The following is a 14168-nucleotide window of genomic DNA, read 5'->3' on the forward strand; positions in this document are numbered from 1 at the left end:
ATCCTACCCTGCACAAAGTTTAGGAAACAAAGAGGTGTATAAGTGATACGTTAAACTGAACAACTGAGATATTACCATGGGCTCTTCACCACCTGAGACTGTTTGAGCTCTTGTTCTTCTGGTCTGGGAACCCTGCTGGTGGTAGACAGGGAACATTGCCTTTAGTTTATACTTTTTTCCACAGGGAGATTGAAAATGAAGGAGGGAGGGAGATATTTGGGCATGATTGAGGGGTATTTATTGGGTTGAGGAAGAAGGGAAATTGGTTCTCAAAGGATGGTGAAGAGTGGAAGAAAAAGAGACTCATTCAAGTGCAGAGCCCGTGAAAGTGTTGTGACTAATTCATAGAACAGAGTACTTTCAGAAGGAGGTTTAGCAAAGTGATGTTTGTTTTTTCTTTTTTCATCTGTTGGAAGCAAGAACACATTTTCCCTGATTAGTGCATTTCCTTCCGAGTCAGTGCAGTTCATTTAATGAAGTCTAGGAATGAAAGTACACTATAGCCACACTAATCAGGGAAAATGTGTGTTGTTTACAAGATATCAGAGCAGTGAAGAGATTTGATGTGCACACTCACAAAAAGCATAACAGATATATCTAGTGCTTTTAAAAGAATCAAGAGGAAATGTGGGTAAAACGGTGGTATTTAAGGAAGACGTATCTGTACCACGACAACTGTGACCATTTCCTGACAAACGGTGAACTGACTGAGCAAGCTGCAAGAATCATCAAGGATTTTTAATCCTGTTAAGCTATTGTAAACAGATTTGGAACCACAACCTGAGAACTAATGTTTAGCTTTTTATTATCTAAAGCCACCTTCAACCGTTTTGGTACAAATATCTAGATTTTGGCCTGAAATACCCAAAAAACCCCAGGAGGAGAGCCCAGATGTCAGTCGACATCTGATGGTTGCCATGTGACAACTGTCAGCATATCGGCCCGTTACTTTGACATGGGTTTACAAGAACGCTGATGTTGAGAAATGTCAACAGATAGCAGAAGCTGTAGCAGGGTGAGAGAGAGAGCAAGACTTTCAGTAGACAATATGAAGATTCACGTATATCTTTCACCCCATCTTTCAGGAGAGATGCAGGATTTGAAATTGCTGATAGCCTTCAAATCTTATTAAAGTGAGGATCTACATCTTCTACCAAAATGCACAGAAAGAACGCTCAATCAAAGAAACTAGCTATGCTAACTGCAGCAGTAGCTGAAGTACAATGATATGGATAGTTTGAGAAAAGTCTTTGTCATCTTTTTGTTTTAAAAAAGAAAAAAGCTTCTGACCACACAGCAGCGTGTTCTCATATCTGCTCCTACATTAAATAACTAATAAGCATTCAGGGCAGTGAGGTAAAAAAGCATTTTCAATAGTGTTCTCAAATTTATATTTAAGCTCCCAAACAGCTATTGGAATGAACTAAAAACAGGAGGTCACGCATTACAAAACTAGAGGTCAGCTATAGGCCACAAGTTATGAATGGTGCAACTTAATTGTAAAGCAATGAGGATTACTTGAACCAAAACTGTTTAAGTTGGACAGTAATAAACATCACTAAACAGCTGGAAAAGTTACTACTACTGTACAACTAGTAAATATATTATAAATGTGTCCGCACTGATTGTAGTGCCCTAGCCTTTAAATAAACCTTGTAGTTCATGAGCAAAGCAACATCTGCACCTGTTATTTCATTGACCTGACAAAGCAAACACTAAACGCTGTGACTCAGCTTTGCTGCCCACATCTGATTCAGATCGTATGACAATTTGTTAAACTCAGCAGTGACTGATGTTGTGACACAAGAGGACTTGAATTGGTGCTGCTGTCAACAATCCCTTCTACCTATCAGGAGATCCAACTTGAGATCTCAACTGCAGACCAAACACAAGTGCATATGAATCATAAAAAGAACAGCAGAGAATGCGTAGGAAGAGGTATGGTTACCCTAAAAAAACAGAAAAGTGCAGTGAGGCAGAAAGAGATTTAATTTTATAGATAAGAAAGAAGATGTCACAACTGTCCTATATGAAAAGATACTGAAAAAGGGGAAAATAGGAAAAAGATAAATAGATGGGGCACCCGGTGAAGTTAGGTGTGAATCAGGAAAATTTGACCAGTTTATTAAACAAGGATAGGTGAGGGATTAAAGGAAAAAGGATGTAGGGAATGTAAAAGGTGGCATATATGTACCGTTAGAGGAGGAGCCTGGGCCTGATCACTGACACCATCTGTCATACTTGAAGACCGGAGTCTGTTTGACAGCTGGCTCTGTTCAAAGTAAGGAGGGAGATGGACATAATGTTAGTGGGAACAAAAAAATGAGTAATCCCCCGCAAATTCATCTGGCTGGAGAAAAAGAAAACAATCAGAGTTAAGTCACATAATTTAGGTTCTGACAGAACAAAATGAATGGTGGTTACCAGAGAGGAGCTGGGTCCTGGCAGTTCACCATTTGTTTCAGGGGTGATTGAAAGCCTTAGGTTTAAATCTTCAGAGAACTCCTGAGCAGCAGGTGTTGGGGACTGCTGTGGGGTCAAAATGGAGGCGGGGGCTGGCAAAGGCTGGGCAAGGCTGTCGTTGGGATCCTCTTCGGTGATGAGCTCCCAGGACTGGAGGAACAATGAGAAAAGACGTTTTATTTTTTTTGTCAGTCAATATAGCTGTAGCTCTGGTGTATGGATTTTAATGGGCATGTCTGCAGGCTTTTCTCTCACATTGTCAAGGTCCCTGGAGTCCAGCCGCTCATTTTCAAGGTCCTCGCTGATGTGACGGCGTGAACGGAAAACACGATGTGCCTCTTGATTTATTTGCCGCTGCTGGTTGTCACTCTCAGTTTCCGAGATTACATCCCTTTAAATTATTAGGAAATGTTAAAAGAGGATCAACAATAGGTTAAAAACAGCTATGAAGTGCACACACGTAATAAATACAACGGTAGTTTTATTCAAAGCATGTCATTATTTTAAACTACTCTTCGCTCACATTTTGAATTACTTATGTGATGATACACCCAATGAAACTGTCAAAATATTCCATTGATTCATAGATAGAGGTATTAGAAATTGTAAGAGGGGTCAACAATATACAACAATAGGCAAAACGTCTCAGTAGACAACTGCATTCGTTTCCTTTTACACTTTGAATATAAAATCAATCAAACATACACGTTGGAAGGCCGTTTCCACTGTGTAGTGCGGTTATTGTGGTTGACATAGTAAGTGCGTCCGAGGTTGTCCACTTTTTCTTCCCAGCCTGGAGGCAAAGGAGGCAGCAGCTGCTGGGGCCTCTGGGAGCCTGAATCTGCAGACTCATCCCAACCCTGAAATAAAATCCATAAAAAGATTCCTTTAAACTTAAAAACTCAAAGAAAAGATGCCATGGACTATGATAATCTTACGAAGAAATATCTAGCTCAAAAGAGGAGATTAATTGAAGCGTGGAAAAACATCATACTGTAGGTATGACCAGGTGCATATTTTTTAAATGCTTCCAAATGATCTGCATGATATTTACTGGGCTTCTGTTTTGAAAGTAGCTGCCAAGATACCTACAACCCTACTTTAAACATCTACTTGTCCGAAGGAAAAGTACTGTTGAATCACATGGCAAGACACTGTACGGTATGACTGCATGGGCCCTAGTAATTTCTGGTTTTCCATTACACATTGTAACTTGTAATTGAAACTAATCTTTGCACCACTTCAACTAAACCTCCAAGCAAACTGAATTCATGCCAGAAGGTAGGATGGAAATTGTGCAGGCTGCTGAATGGTCAAAGCAAAACATCACCTGTGTATAGCTCATACACACACACACACACGCAGAGACACACTTCCTATGAAGTCACTTTAGGTCTGGCACTGAAGCAGCGACATAAATCACAAACATTTGCGGAGACAGACTGCATATTGTGTGCATGACCAATAGTTACAGCAGCTTATCCTCTGTTCTAAGTCACTTTGGATGAAAAGTAAGAAGCAGATGGCCATTCAGAGAGGAGCTGTCCGTCTGTCTTACAGCATCTGTATGTAATAAGCAACTGATTACACCTGGATGAGCTGAGTATACTGCTAACAATGGAAGATGATGCTTTATTATTAGGTCCGGTGCTTCAGACTCCTGATCTAAGCCATTCTATTTCAGCTTTTGCTGAGGAAATAGGGGCCTTGAAACGTCTTTTAGGAAATTGTTATTTCCATCCAAAATTAGCATTTAACACAGAGGCTAAAAACTTCAAACAACCGATCTGAACAGAGCAACTGCTTCTGTATGACAAACAGAATTGCTTTTGACTTGCTTCCAACAATAGATCGAAAAATGTACTTGCTAATATCCTCTGTAAAGAGCAGATTGTTATATTGTTCCAATAGTATTCCATCTAAGCTGTGGCTTTCTACAGCCCTGAGAGGTCCCTATGGCTCCTTTTGCTTCTAATCTGATTAATGCTCTTCTTGCATAGAAGATCACTTTACATAGACTAAAAATTTTTATTTATGTAGCCGAGTTAGTGGGACTGAATGCATACGCACACCACAGTTTGCAGATTTTTTATTTGTAATAGCTTTGAAATCTTTGAGGTCAAATTTCCTTTTCCTTCTAATCTACAATTAAGCAAATCTTTTGCAGATCGCTCACATTAACACCAAATGAAACGCCTTGGTAGGTTTTTTCAAATGACAAAATGTGAATACTTTTACAATGCCTCATAAAATCTTTCCACTGCCTTAATATCTAGAGTACATACAAAGACATAGAAGAACAGACGTTTAAAATAGGAGACAAAGCTCCTATTTCTGCAAATATCAGCCCACATTTTAAATGATTCTGCCAGACCTCGACCTGGAAAAGACTTTACAGATTCTGGCTATGAGAAGTTTCCCCAAATTCTCAGTAAAGAAGAATAAAGAACAGACGTGCCCTTCCTCCTCCCACTATTACTAGACATTCCTGGCCTGAAGTAGGACATTTACTTTCTTATTCAGGAAGGAATGAGAATAAGACACTGTCTGGTTTTGAAAAAAGGTAAAATCAAAAAGCCCTAAGCTAGATAATGCAGAGTCAGCAGGTTCAAAAGAAAGTTAGCAGCAGTAGTGTCTGAGACCTTACCTCAGCCTCTTCCCTCATCTCTCCAGCCTCCTCCTCTTGTCCTCCTTGTTTGGGCAGATAGGCCATTTTCAGACGCAAGTAGCCCTTCACCCTGGACTTATGACTGGAACGAACACATGAGCTTGACATGTTGGAAATGTAGGTCAGTTTCCAGGCAACATTATCAGCCTCTGACATTATTTCACTTTCAGTAGTCTAAAAAGAGTTGGATGAATTCTTGAAACCATCAAAATATCAGATTTTCCTCTACTTATGTGCAAAAACGTATTTGTCACCTTCAGTAAAAACTAACCTTCTTGGCCGTAACAGGAAGTCTTTAAATGTGTATGGACGCTCCATAGCTGGGTCCTCTGTCTGTAAAAAGAATTGAAGGAGAAATAAGGGTCTAAGAAACAAACAAATGATGACAATCAACCTTTAACTGTGGCCACATCCGCCCTGTAAATCAGTCATCATGCAATGCTGAGGTACTCCTGTTTCCTACTGGAGAGCAGAAAGGTCACAGATCATTTTGAGATTTCACTCTGCTCCATGACAGGGCGATACCAGGCCATGCTGTCTTGCTCACTATATGCTGCTTTGTAAGGGACCCCTCACTCAAACTGAAATTTCCATAAAACAGCTAAATGTTTAGTTAAAACCACAAACCTAAGGGGTCAAATAAGCAAAAACGTGTTGTTGTGTATTGTTTAACTAACATAAAATATGAACTATAAATAAAAATCATGGGAGATTGAATGGAAGATGTTTTTTCCCCCCAGAATCTAATGCTGTGATGTTTATGCCAGGCTTTAAAGAAGTGATCCAAGTTTCAAAAGGCAAATGTGGCAAACATAGGTGATGTGGAGGACTGCTGAACCACCAAACATGAGTCAGTCTTAAATCATGATTCATCATATGTGGCAAACTACTATAGTGGAAAAAAGATGACTTCAGAAGTCCAGTAACTATGAATAATACAAATTCCAACAACTTGCAGCAGTGTGTAATATAAATGAATTGAATGAAAACAACTCTATAGAGGCATAAACTCCCTGACCTATTATAATACGCAGCATTAGCTAAATTATAGAAACAGATTATCTTCCTTCATTTAAACATCATTCAGCTGGGGCTTTTATCTGCTAACATTTTCCAAGACCTCTGGGAGTAAAACAGGACATCAATAATTAATCCCAGCAATATCTACTAATGGACTTTTCAGGCTTGAAACCCAAGATAAAACTCTATTGAGCAACAACCAAAGCTGACAGCACACTTGTCAGATCTGTAAAAGGCCCCTAACTCATAGGTTTGCTTTAGGTATGGGATTTTAATACACTGACTTGAGTTAAATAACCGTAGTTAATATTGGCAGTTATAAGGTGTTCAGCTATTCTTCAACTTAATGAAGATGGAAAAATGCCCCACAGTCTTTAAAGTAAACTGATAGCTCCAAACGAACATCAACATGTGTTTGTGTCACTTTCACTCTCTCTAACTACAAGGAGACAAAGACACAAGACAATAAGTGGTTAGCTGTGCACACCACTGTAAATAACTACATGCACAAAGATATAAAACAACATATACATAGGGAAAAAAATAAATTAAAAACAGCCACAATTAGCTACTTACACACTAATTACCACCTTTTTAAACCCAAGATAATTGTATTCTTATTTTTAAACAGTTTTAAACAGTTTTTTTTATCTGGGTTTTCATACTGCTTTACTCTATAAAGAAAAAACATGTCATCCAGATATTTAGTGTTTTGTTTTTTTGCATTTTTTCAGAAGTCACAAGGTAACCTAATAATAATAATTGAACTTTATTGATCTCACATTGGAGAAATTTACCTCTGCATTTAACCCACCCCCTTGGGAAGTAGTTGTCTGCCTGAAGGAGCCATAAATAAAAAGATGCTTTGATGTTCGTTTGTCTGAGTTTATAGCTGTTATGTTTCTATTTGTTAGTTTGGTTGTTTGTTTGTAAGGGAATGGATCAATTAGATTTGGGGGGAGTTTTGTAATTGGGCATATTACTCACCTGTGGGAGTGTCTCTGGCAGAAAGTGGGTGAGAGGGCCGCTGTGTTTTTTGTTGAACGTAAAGTACAAATCGTTGTAATTTATGTTTCGACAAGTTATATTTTGGACATGTCCTTTACTTTTGATGTGAATAAAGTTCATATCAGCACCATATTGATCTCAGCGGATTCCTTTTTTGAACGAGCGCATCAGAGAAGAAAAGGCTGGACCTCAGCCTCTCAGCAGCTTTTTTTTGTTTCCTGAAGTCGCTGCAATACTGCCATTGTGCGGCGCCCAGGGAGCAGTGTGGGGTTAAGGGTCTTGCTCAAAGACCAAGAGTGGCAATCTAAGCTCTGTCCCCTAACCAGTAGGCTACCACTCCCCATCTGGAAACCCATGCAAAACATTCCCATGTTAATAACTATGCTAACCCTTTTTAAAGAAGGCAACACATTATACGATTAATTTAGAAGGGTAACATCACAATTGTCTCCCAGCAGGGGGAAGACAGAAGGAACAAAGCAGGGCTGATCTTGAACAATCGCCTAACCGAGAGTGATGAGCATTTCATAGTTAAATAGCATAAATGTCTCATGAATCCAAAACAACCTGCTCAGACTGATGATAAATGTTGTTTTCGAAGACTGTTTCCCAGTACTCAGTGAAAAAGTTTTTTCCCATTGATGGTGACGTTTCACAACCGAAAATCCAGGTGTTTACATTGTCTTGTGCCAGCTTTCTATTTCTAAACAGATTAGTACAACAACAAGCTTGCTACTGGACAGGCACTTTCTCACACACACAACCCCAGCTTCATGGGGGTTAATAAGCCACAGCAAAACTGAATGATAAGGAATGGCTGAGTCTTCAGAACGCTGTTAACACAGCCCGTGTGCACACATACACACAGAGATATAAATTACTCACCGGCAGATGACTGAGAGGAACGTCGACTTGTCCAAGGAAATCATCTCTAGTCTGAAGGGTAGAAATGAAAAGGAGACATTTTAGAGGCTTCTAGAAAAGTGTTTTGGACAGAGTCAAAAATAAAAGCAGGGATAAAGAGGGGGAAACCACAATGTCGAGAGAAATTACCTCTTGCACCAAAAAAAAACAAAAACATGTAGCAGTTTTTTTATCAGCAGAGAGAGAAAGGCCAAAATTAATTTAACATTAAAGCCAGTCAGCCCCATCCAGAAATATCGTTTTGCCTAATGAATGAACACCTGTAGATTTCTGAGGAAAATAAATTTTTTTACTAAATCTTGTAAATCAGCCATACATTTTTGGGTTTGTTACAGGTTTGTACTTTATAGCATAGATGGTTAATTATCTTTTTTATTATAACATTGTTGGAGGACATTTCTAGCAAAAAATAGTGTCATACAGCTGCAGGACACTAGCTTTAGATCACCTAATCTGAGATAATTCAGACTTCATAAACACTGTCAAAAATGATTTTTACAGAGTACCACAGGTGTTCAACCACGCTCAAATTTGATTTTTATTTATAGACAGGCTTTAAAGAACCACCTCAGGGGTGCCAAAAGACCCCCTGTGAACCCAGCAAGGGAAAAAACCATCATCTACTGCCACCAAATAGAAGCCAAGTCAACTGACGGAGGGTAAAAAAGGACAGATGTGACGACAGGGCAGATTCAGGAAAGGTTTTGAGTTTCAGTCTGCAGAGGTCCACAGAGTTGTCCATGACTGAGCAAGATTACCTGTCCAAGATGAAAAAGTCCATTCTTGGGAGAAGCCTGTGTGTGGGACACAACTTTTTTTTAGACACTTTGCACAGACTAACAAAGGTGTTGCTTGCTTTAAGGGATTTGACAGAGAGCCTGCAATGAAACAATCCACTGAATCTTGGCAAACTAATGCCAGTGTGATAAGGGAAACTTATGTAGATCATGGTAGTGATAAGTAAAATAAAGAGGTTAAAATCACAACACCAATGACCTTTAGCAAAACAAGTAACCATGCATCCGGTAATACTGCTCCACAAGGTCAAATAAGTTTTATCAAAGGTATGTACATCTGCCTTGGGCTGTAACATTGACAGGAGGTCATTTCAATCTTTTAGCAATCTAATATATATATATATATATATATATATATATATATATATATATATATATATATATATATATATATATATATATATATATATATATATATATATATATATATATATATATCTGTTACATAAAAAAATGGAAACACCTTCTACTCCCATGGTGGTAAATTTGTTCTATTCAAGAGACAGGACATACATGGAAAATCCATATTGCTTATTCTGCTAAATAAAACAAGTCAACAAATATCAAATTTGATGATTCGATACTTGCTTACTCTAGGTGCTCTAGACATTTGAGTACAGAACTTTAACCTAGCTGGAGTTTATAACATCCTTGGAAAAAAAACAAAACAGGGAAGCTGGTTCTAGCAGTGTGGTTAAGAACCACAGCAGTTTGTTTTTTCATCTGAGCAAACTTAAAACTGCTCCTTTATAAAACCTTTGATGCTCTAATCTATAAAATCTAAATGGGGTCTCTGACACCGAATGGAAATTCCTTAAAAAATTACAACTTGGGATTCATAAATTTTTTTTATTTCAATCTATTGTCTGGTATTTGGGGTCTACGTGCTATAATATTTCTGAAATGATCCTTTTTTCCTTTTTGAACAAGTGTCCTTTCATCTATGGGCAAGAGATGAGGCACATTAAATATAAAAAACAGAGCGATCTAAATATAAATCTATAATAGATTCTTTCATTTCCATTGGCTGTGAGAAAAAAACTAAACTGACCTAGTTTTCCCTGCTGGTTGAAGCTTAATATTTCAAGCAGCAATGCTATTTTACTATGATGATAAGCAGCAAAAAACTCAAGCAACTCTGGGAGGTGAGCTCACCAGCCTCCCTCTGCAATCAACATAACCGGAAATCTTTCATTTGTACAAATGTGTACTGTAAAAATAGGCACGCACATCCACACACACACAAACACTGACACACCCAGGAAACTATTCTTGGAAAGGTGACATTAGGATTTGCTTTCAATTGCTAAACCAACAAGACTATTAATTTACTCCTTACACAACTTTCACATGATTCAGAACCATAACACATTAACGGAGACAGCAAAAGGAAACATGCAGGGCAACAGCAACTTCTAACACTGATAAAACTTTCCAAAATAAAATATTAACTTTTCTTTGCCCCTCTTATGATGCAGACTGCTTCATGTCTGGGCCATGTTTGTTTGTTCAGAGAAGTTGCTTAAAGAAATATTCAGGGAGACCACACTGAGTGACCAGCAGGTGTAAAACTTTTTTTCATCCAGTTGGTGAAGTTAATATAGCAGAGCATAATTTGGAGATAATAACAACAACACTCTTCAGTGTGGAATGTGTTACTGAAGGCAAGGATTCTCATTTTCAATGGGAGTGAGCTATTAAAATATTTAACCAGAAAACAACACAAAAGGAAACTAAGCAATCTATTAAAATAGCTGGGGGGGGGGGGGGGTATTTTGTAGGCTAGAACTGGAAAATGCACTTTATAGAGGCTCAATTGCCTCACATTTAAACATCTGAGATGAATAGGAATTTAGGACTGGGTTATTTTTGTATTGTTTTTTTTTTTACTTTAACCATAATGACAACTTTACACTGTGGTTATTTATGTGCCGAAGACTGAAGTTATAGTGTTATTAAAAGGATCACATCTGGAAGTACCACTGTTGTCCAGACATGTTTTTTTTTTTTTTTCTAGAATGGAAGTTTGCTATCAGAGATCAAGAGATGTAAAAAGGACAGGCAAAGATTTCTGAAAGCGGTGAACACCTACTTTGGCCATCTCCAAAATTTTAGACAGCAAAACAAACAGATTATTTCATCAAAGAACTATCATTAAACTACTCACCCAGTCTTCTGTAGGGAACATTTGCATGCTGGCATTCACATGGATATTAATTTGACACTTGCCACCCACTCAAGCCTTTTTACAGACTAGTTGCATCACTGCACTGGGAAACAGGATCCCTCGTTAAAGAGATTGTCTGAGGTGTTGACCTAGCCTACAGACTCCCAACATACCCACATAATATCGCTTTTTCTTATAAGAGAAAAAAAAATCTACACTGGGAATAATGTTACTTTACCAGTAGATTAAACCTTTTCCTACCTAAAATTAAGCCATATTAGTGCCCCGCAGATTTAAAAAAAATCTTCATTCCAAGTTCATGTTTGATATAAAAGAAGACAAACATTAGTCAAAATATAATTACTAAATTAATTATTAAAAGTGCTACTTTGAAGAATAATTTGTTTTCCATTAAGAAAAATCGCCTTTTTGAATTTTTCAACTGGCATTAAGATTCATCTTTGGTGATAACCTCCAACAGTGGCGTCGGATGTAGGAGTTTGCCCTGAAATCGAAGGATTGACGGTTCAAGCCCCGGCTCCGACTTTCAGTGTTGTTGTGTCCTTGGGCAAGACACTTCACCTGCATTGTCTACTGATGGTGGCGCCAGTGTACGGCAGCCCTGCTTCTGTCAGTGAGCCCTGCTTCTGCAGCTGTGGCTACAATGTAGTTTGCCACCATCGATGTGTGCGTGAATGGGTGAATGACTGTATGTAGGGTAATGCGCTTTGGTCAAGTGAAAGTACAGGCCATTTATCATTTACCAAATACTTGGGGTTGAACAGCTTTCTTGCAATTACCCTCGTCCTAAAAAAGCATTGACAAATTAATAGATTAGCCTGGTACACTCAGAAACCTTAAAAGTAGCCTTACACCTATCACATTAAACACACTAGTCAATTTTAAAGATGACCATGAACCTAAATCTGCTAGCGGTATGAATAACTTAGGGCTAACCTATGCACATTGTCCTTCAAGCCTATTTATAATTTGGAAACATTACGTCAAGTATAAAAAAAAAAAAAAAAAAAGAAACCTAAATTCTTTAAGTATTTTCAAAAAACATGTACAAGGGAAAAAAAACCTTTAACTCTAATCTAATTACATATAGTTTTTCTTTCTTTATTTATTCCACTTCTTGTCAAAAAATAGAGCAAAATCAGAGGTACATCTAAAAAGAATTAAAACATTGAAAGATCTGTATTTTTGTCATTTGCTTTACAAAGTAAAACTCATATTGTATTCATAAAAATTAGTTGTGAAACATTTCAAGTCTTTTTTTCTTGTAAATTTGACGACTTTTTCCTACAGATAATAATCTTAAACTAGCTTTATTTACCTCATTGATATTAGTATTTTTCCTAAATGACTGTACATAATGACCCATTATAACCATAATTAATTAGGTTACTTTCAAACAGTCAAACACCAAACTTAAGGATTAAAAAAAAAATTTTTTCAAAAGGACCTGATGGCATAAAAGAAGAGGTGGCAACAGACGTTACGATTTAGGGCAAACTGGAATGAGACCAAGCTGCCTCTGAGGTGTCAAAAGTCTCTCTCACACACTTAACAGTCTCAGTGCTGACACAACTGAATTATCCAGCTATGCTCATATGAGAGATCAGAGCTGACGGAGAAAAGCCCCTCACAACAACAGAGATTCAAATCTCTTTGACTGTCCAAAGGCCAGAAATAAAAAGAGAACCCCCATCTAACAAAAACATTCCCCCATCCGTTCAGCCTCAGGTAAATATAGCCTTTGCAGTTGGTCATAAGGAGATCTTTGTCACTGCTAGCCTGTAATAATGGAAGGCCTCTCTGGCACAGCCCTCTGCAGCTAGTTTATCAGACAAACAGGTACAGACAAATCTGTATGTTTGTGTTCATAGCTCATCATAATCAACAATAATTTGGTAGATAAAAGGCAAAATCTACCAGCTATATTACGACTAATTTCTGACTCCTATGGTGTATAAAGGTTTAGGACCCAATCGAAACAATAATAAAAAAATCCCCACTTTATCAAAAGGAAAAAACATAGAAAAATTATTTTTCAAACCCTTGACTGTCTAGTGGGTAAGAACTGGCACAGCATCGGTACAAACATGCCCGTCCCGCCTTAAGGCTGATTTATACTTTGAAACTAGGTCGTCTGCGTAGGTGTCGCGGTGAATGCAGACGTCCCCCGCCCCCTGTGCAGACACTCTGCTGTACCTCTCCCAAATTGTAGGTGACTGCAGACAGGAGGCCTCTGATTGGTCAAATCTACATCCGCTCTACACTATTCGTCTCCTGTTTGGTGCCTTACCGGCTTGTTTTGTTTTTATGACCATGATTGCGGAAAACGTCTCGTGAGAATGGACCAGCTAGAAGAGCGAGGAGCACGAGAACACTGGAACCCATTTTCCACCTGGATCCCCGCTCTTTTTCACCCTCATGCCCTCCATTGTCGGACAAACTTGCCCCCATTTTCTCGCCGCCTCGGCCGCATTTAGACCCACAGCTAGTTCTTGCATTGTGGCGTGGAATAAACATAGTGCAGACCACGCTTCAGTATTGAGCATAAATCAAAAATGTCTGCGTCATACCTGCGACAAGCTCACTGCGACACACTGCTGCGGGAGTATAACCAGCCCCTTAGTGTTACCTGCGTTGTTTTATTCCATAGATTTTTCTAGCCTTTATTTTCTGATAATAAAAGTACTTTCAAAATATATAACAGTCAATATAACCAGTATAAAAAGTTTTCCTAAAAACAAAACATCTAAAAGCAAAACCTTTGAGAAAGGAAGCTAAATAGACATCTGGGTCCACTTCAACAAGATGGCTTCTGGCTTCTAGTAAACACTGATTGCTCCTGTGAGACTTCCCAGTCATTGAACTGGCCATAAGAAATCCTCCAATCACTTGCAAAGCAGTTGAATCATACAGATTCACACTACCTTGGTGCCAGAGATGTAAAACCATCTGCCTGCTCTTAAACTCAACACCAGCGCTTAAAGAAGTCTAAAGATAGAAACAGACTTAAAGAGCTCTGATTGCTATTGGGAGTTTTATCAAAACTTGAGGTGTTAGATTTCTGAGACACTGGAGGACACAAGTGAAAAGTGGGGATAGA

At 38.4% G+C, this 14168-nt stretch overlaps 1 protein-coding gene across 17 annotated transcripts in view; it reads right to left on the bottom strand.

The window, feature by feature from the left end:
- The window catches only part of nedd4l (NEDD4 like E3 ubiquitin protein ligase), a 58406-nt gene that overhangs the window by 21679 nt on the left and 22559 nt on the right, over positions 1–14168 (bottom strand). For 4 of the 17 annotated variants that reach the window (XM_038274942.1, XM_038274941.1, XM_038274933.1 and 1 more), the window contains 8 exons: positions 8045–8095; positions 5403–5464; positions 5111–5231; positions 3169–3323; positions 2719–2854; positions 2425–2613; positions 2195–2272; positions 76–135 (listed from right to left, as the gene is read on the bottom strand). In XM_038274942.1, the coding sequence (XP_038130870.1) occupies positions 76–135; positions 2195–2272; positions 2425–2613; positions 2719–2854; positions 3169–3323; positions 5111–5231; positions 5403–5464; positions 8045–8095 (852 nt within the window). Of the gene's footprint in view, positions 1–75; positions 136–2194; positions 2273–2424; positions 2614–2718; positions 2855–3168; positions 3324–5110; positions 5232–5402; positions 5465–8044; positions 8096–8841; positions 8887–14168 lie in introns of those variants that run through there. The other 13 variants (XM_038274949.1, XM_038274944.1, XM_038274938.1 and 10 more) reach the window with 8 other exon arrangements.

Source organism: Cyprinodon tularosa, unplaced genomic scaffold (assembly GCF_016077235.1).
Source record: "Cyprinodon tularosa strain WSP-4 unplaced genomic scaffold, ASM1607723v1 ctg94, whole genome shotgun sequence".
Classification (NCBI taxonomy): Eukaryota; Metazoa; Chordata; class Actinopteri; order Cyprinodontiformes; family Cyprinodontidae; genus Cyprinodon; species Cyprinodon tularosa.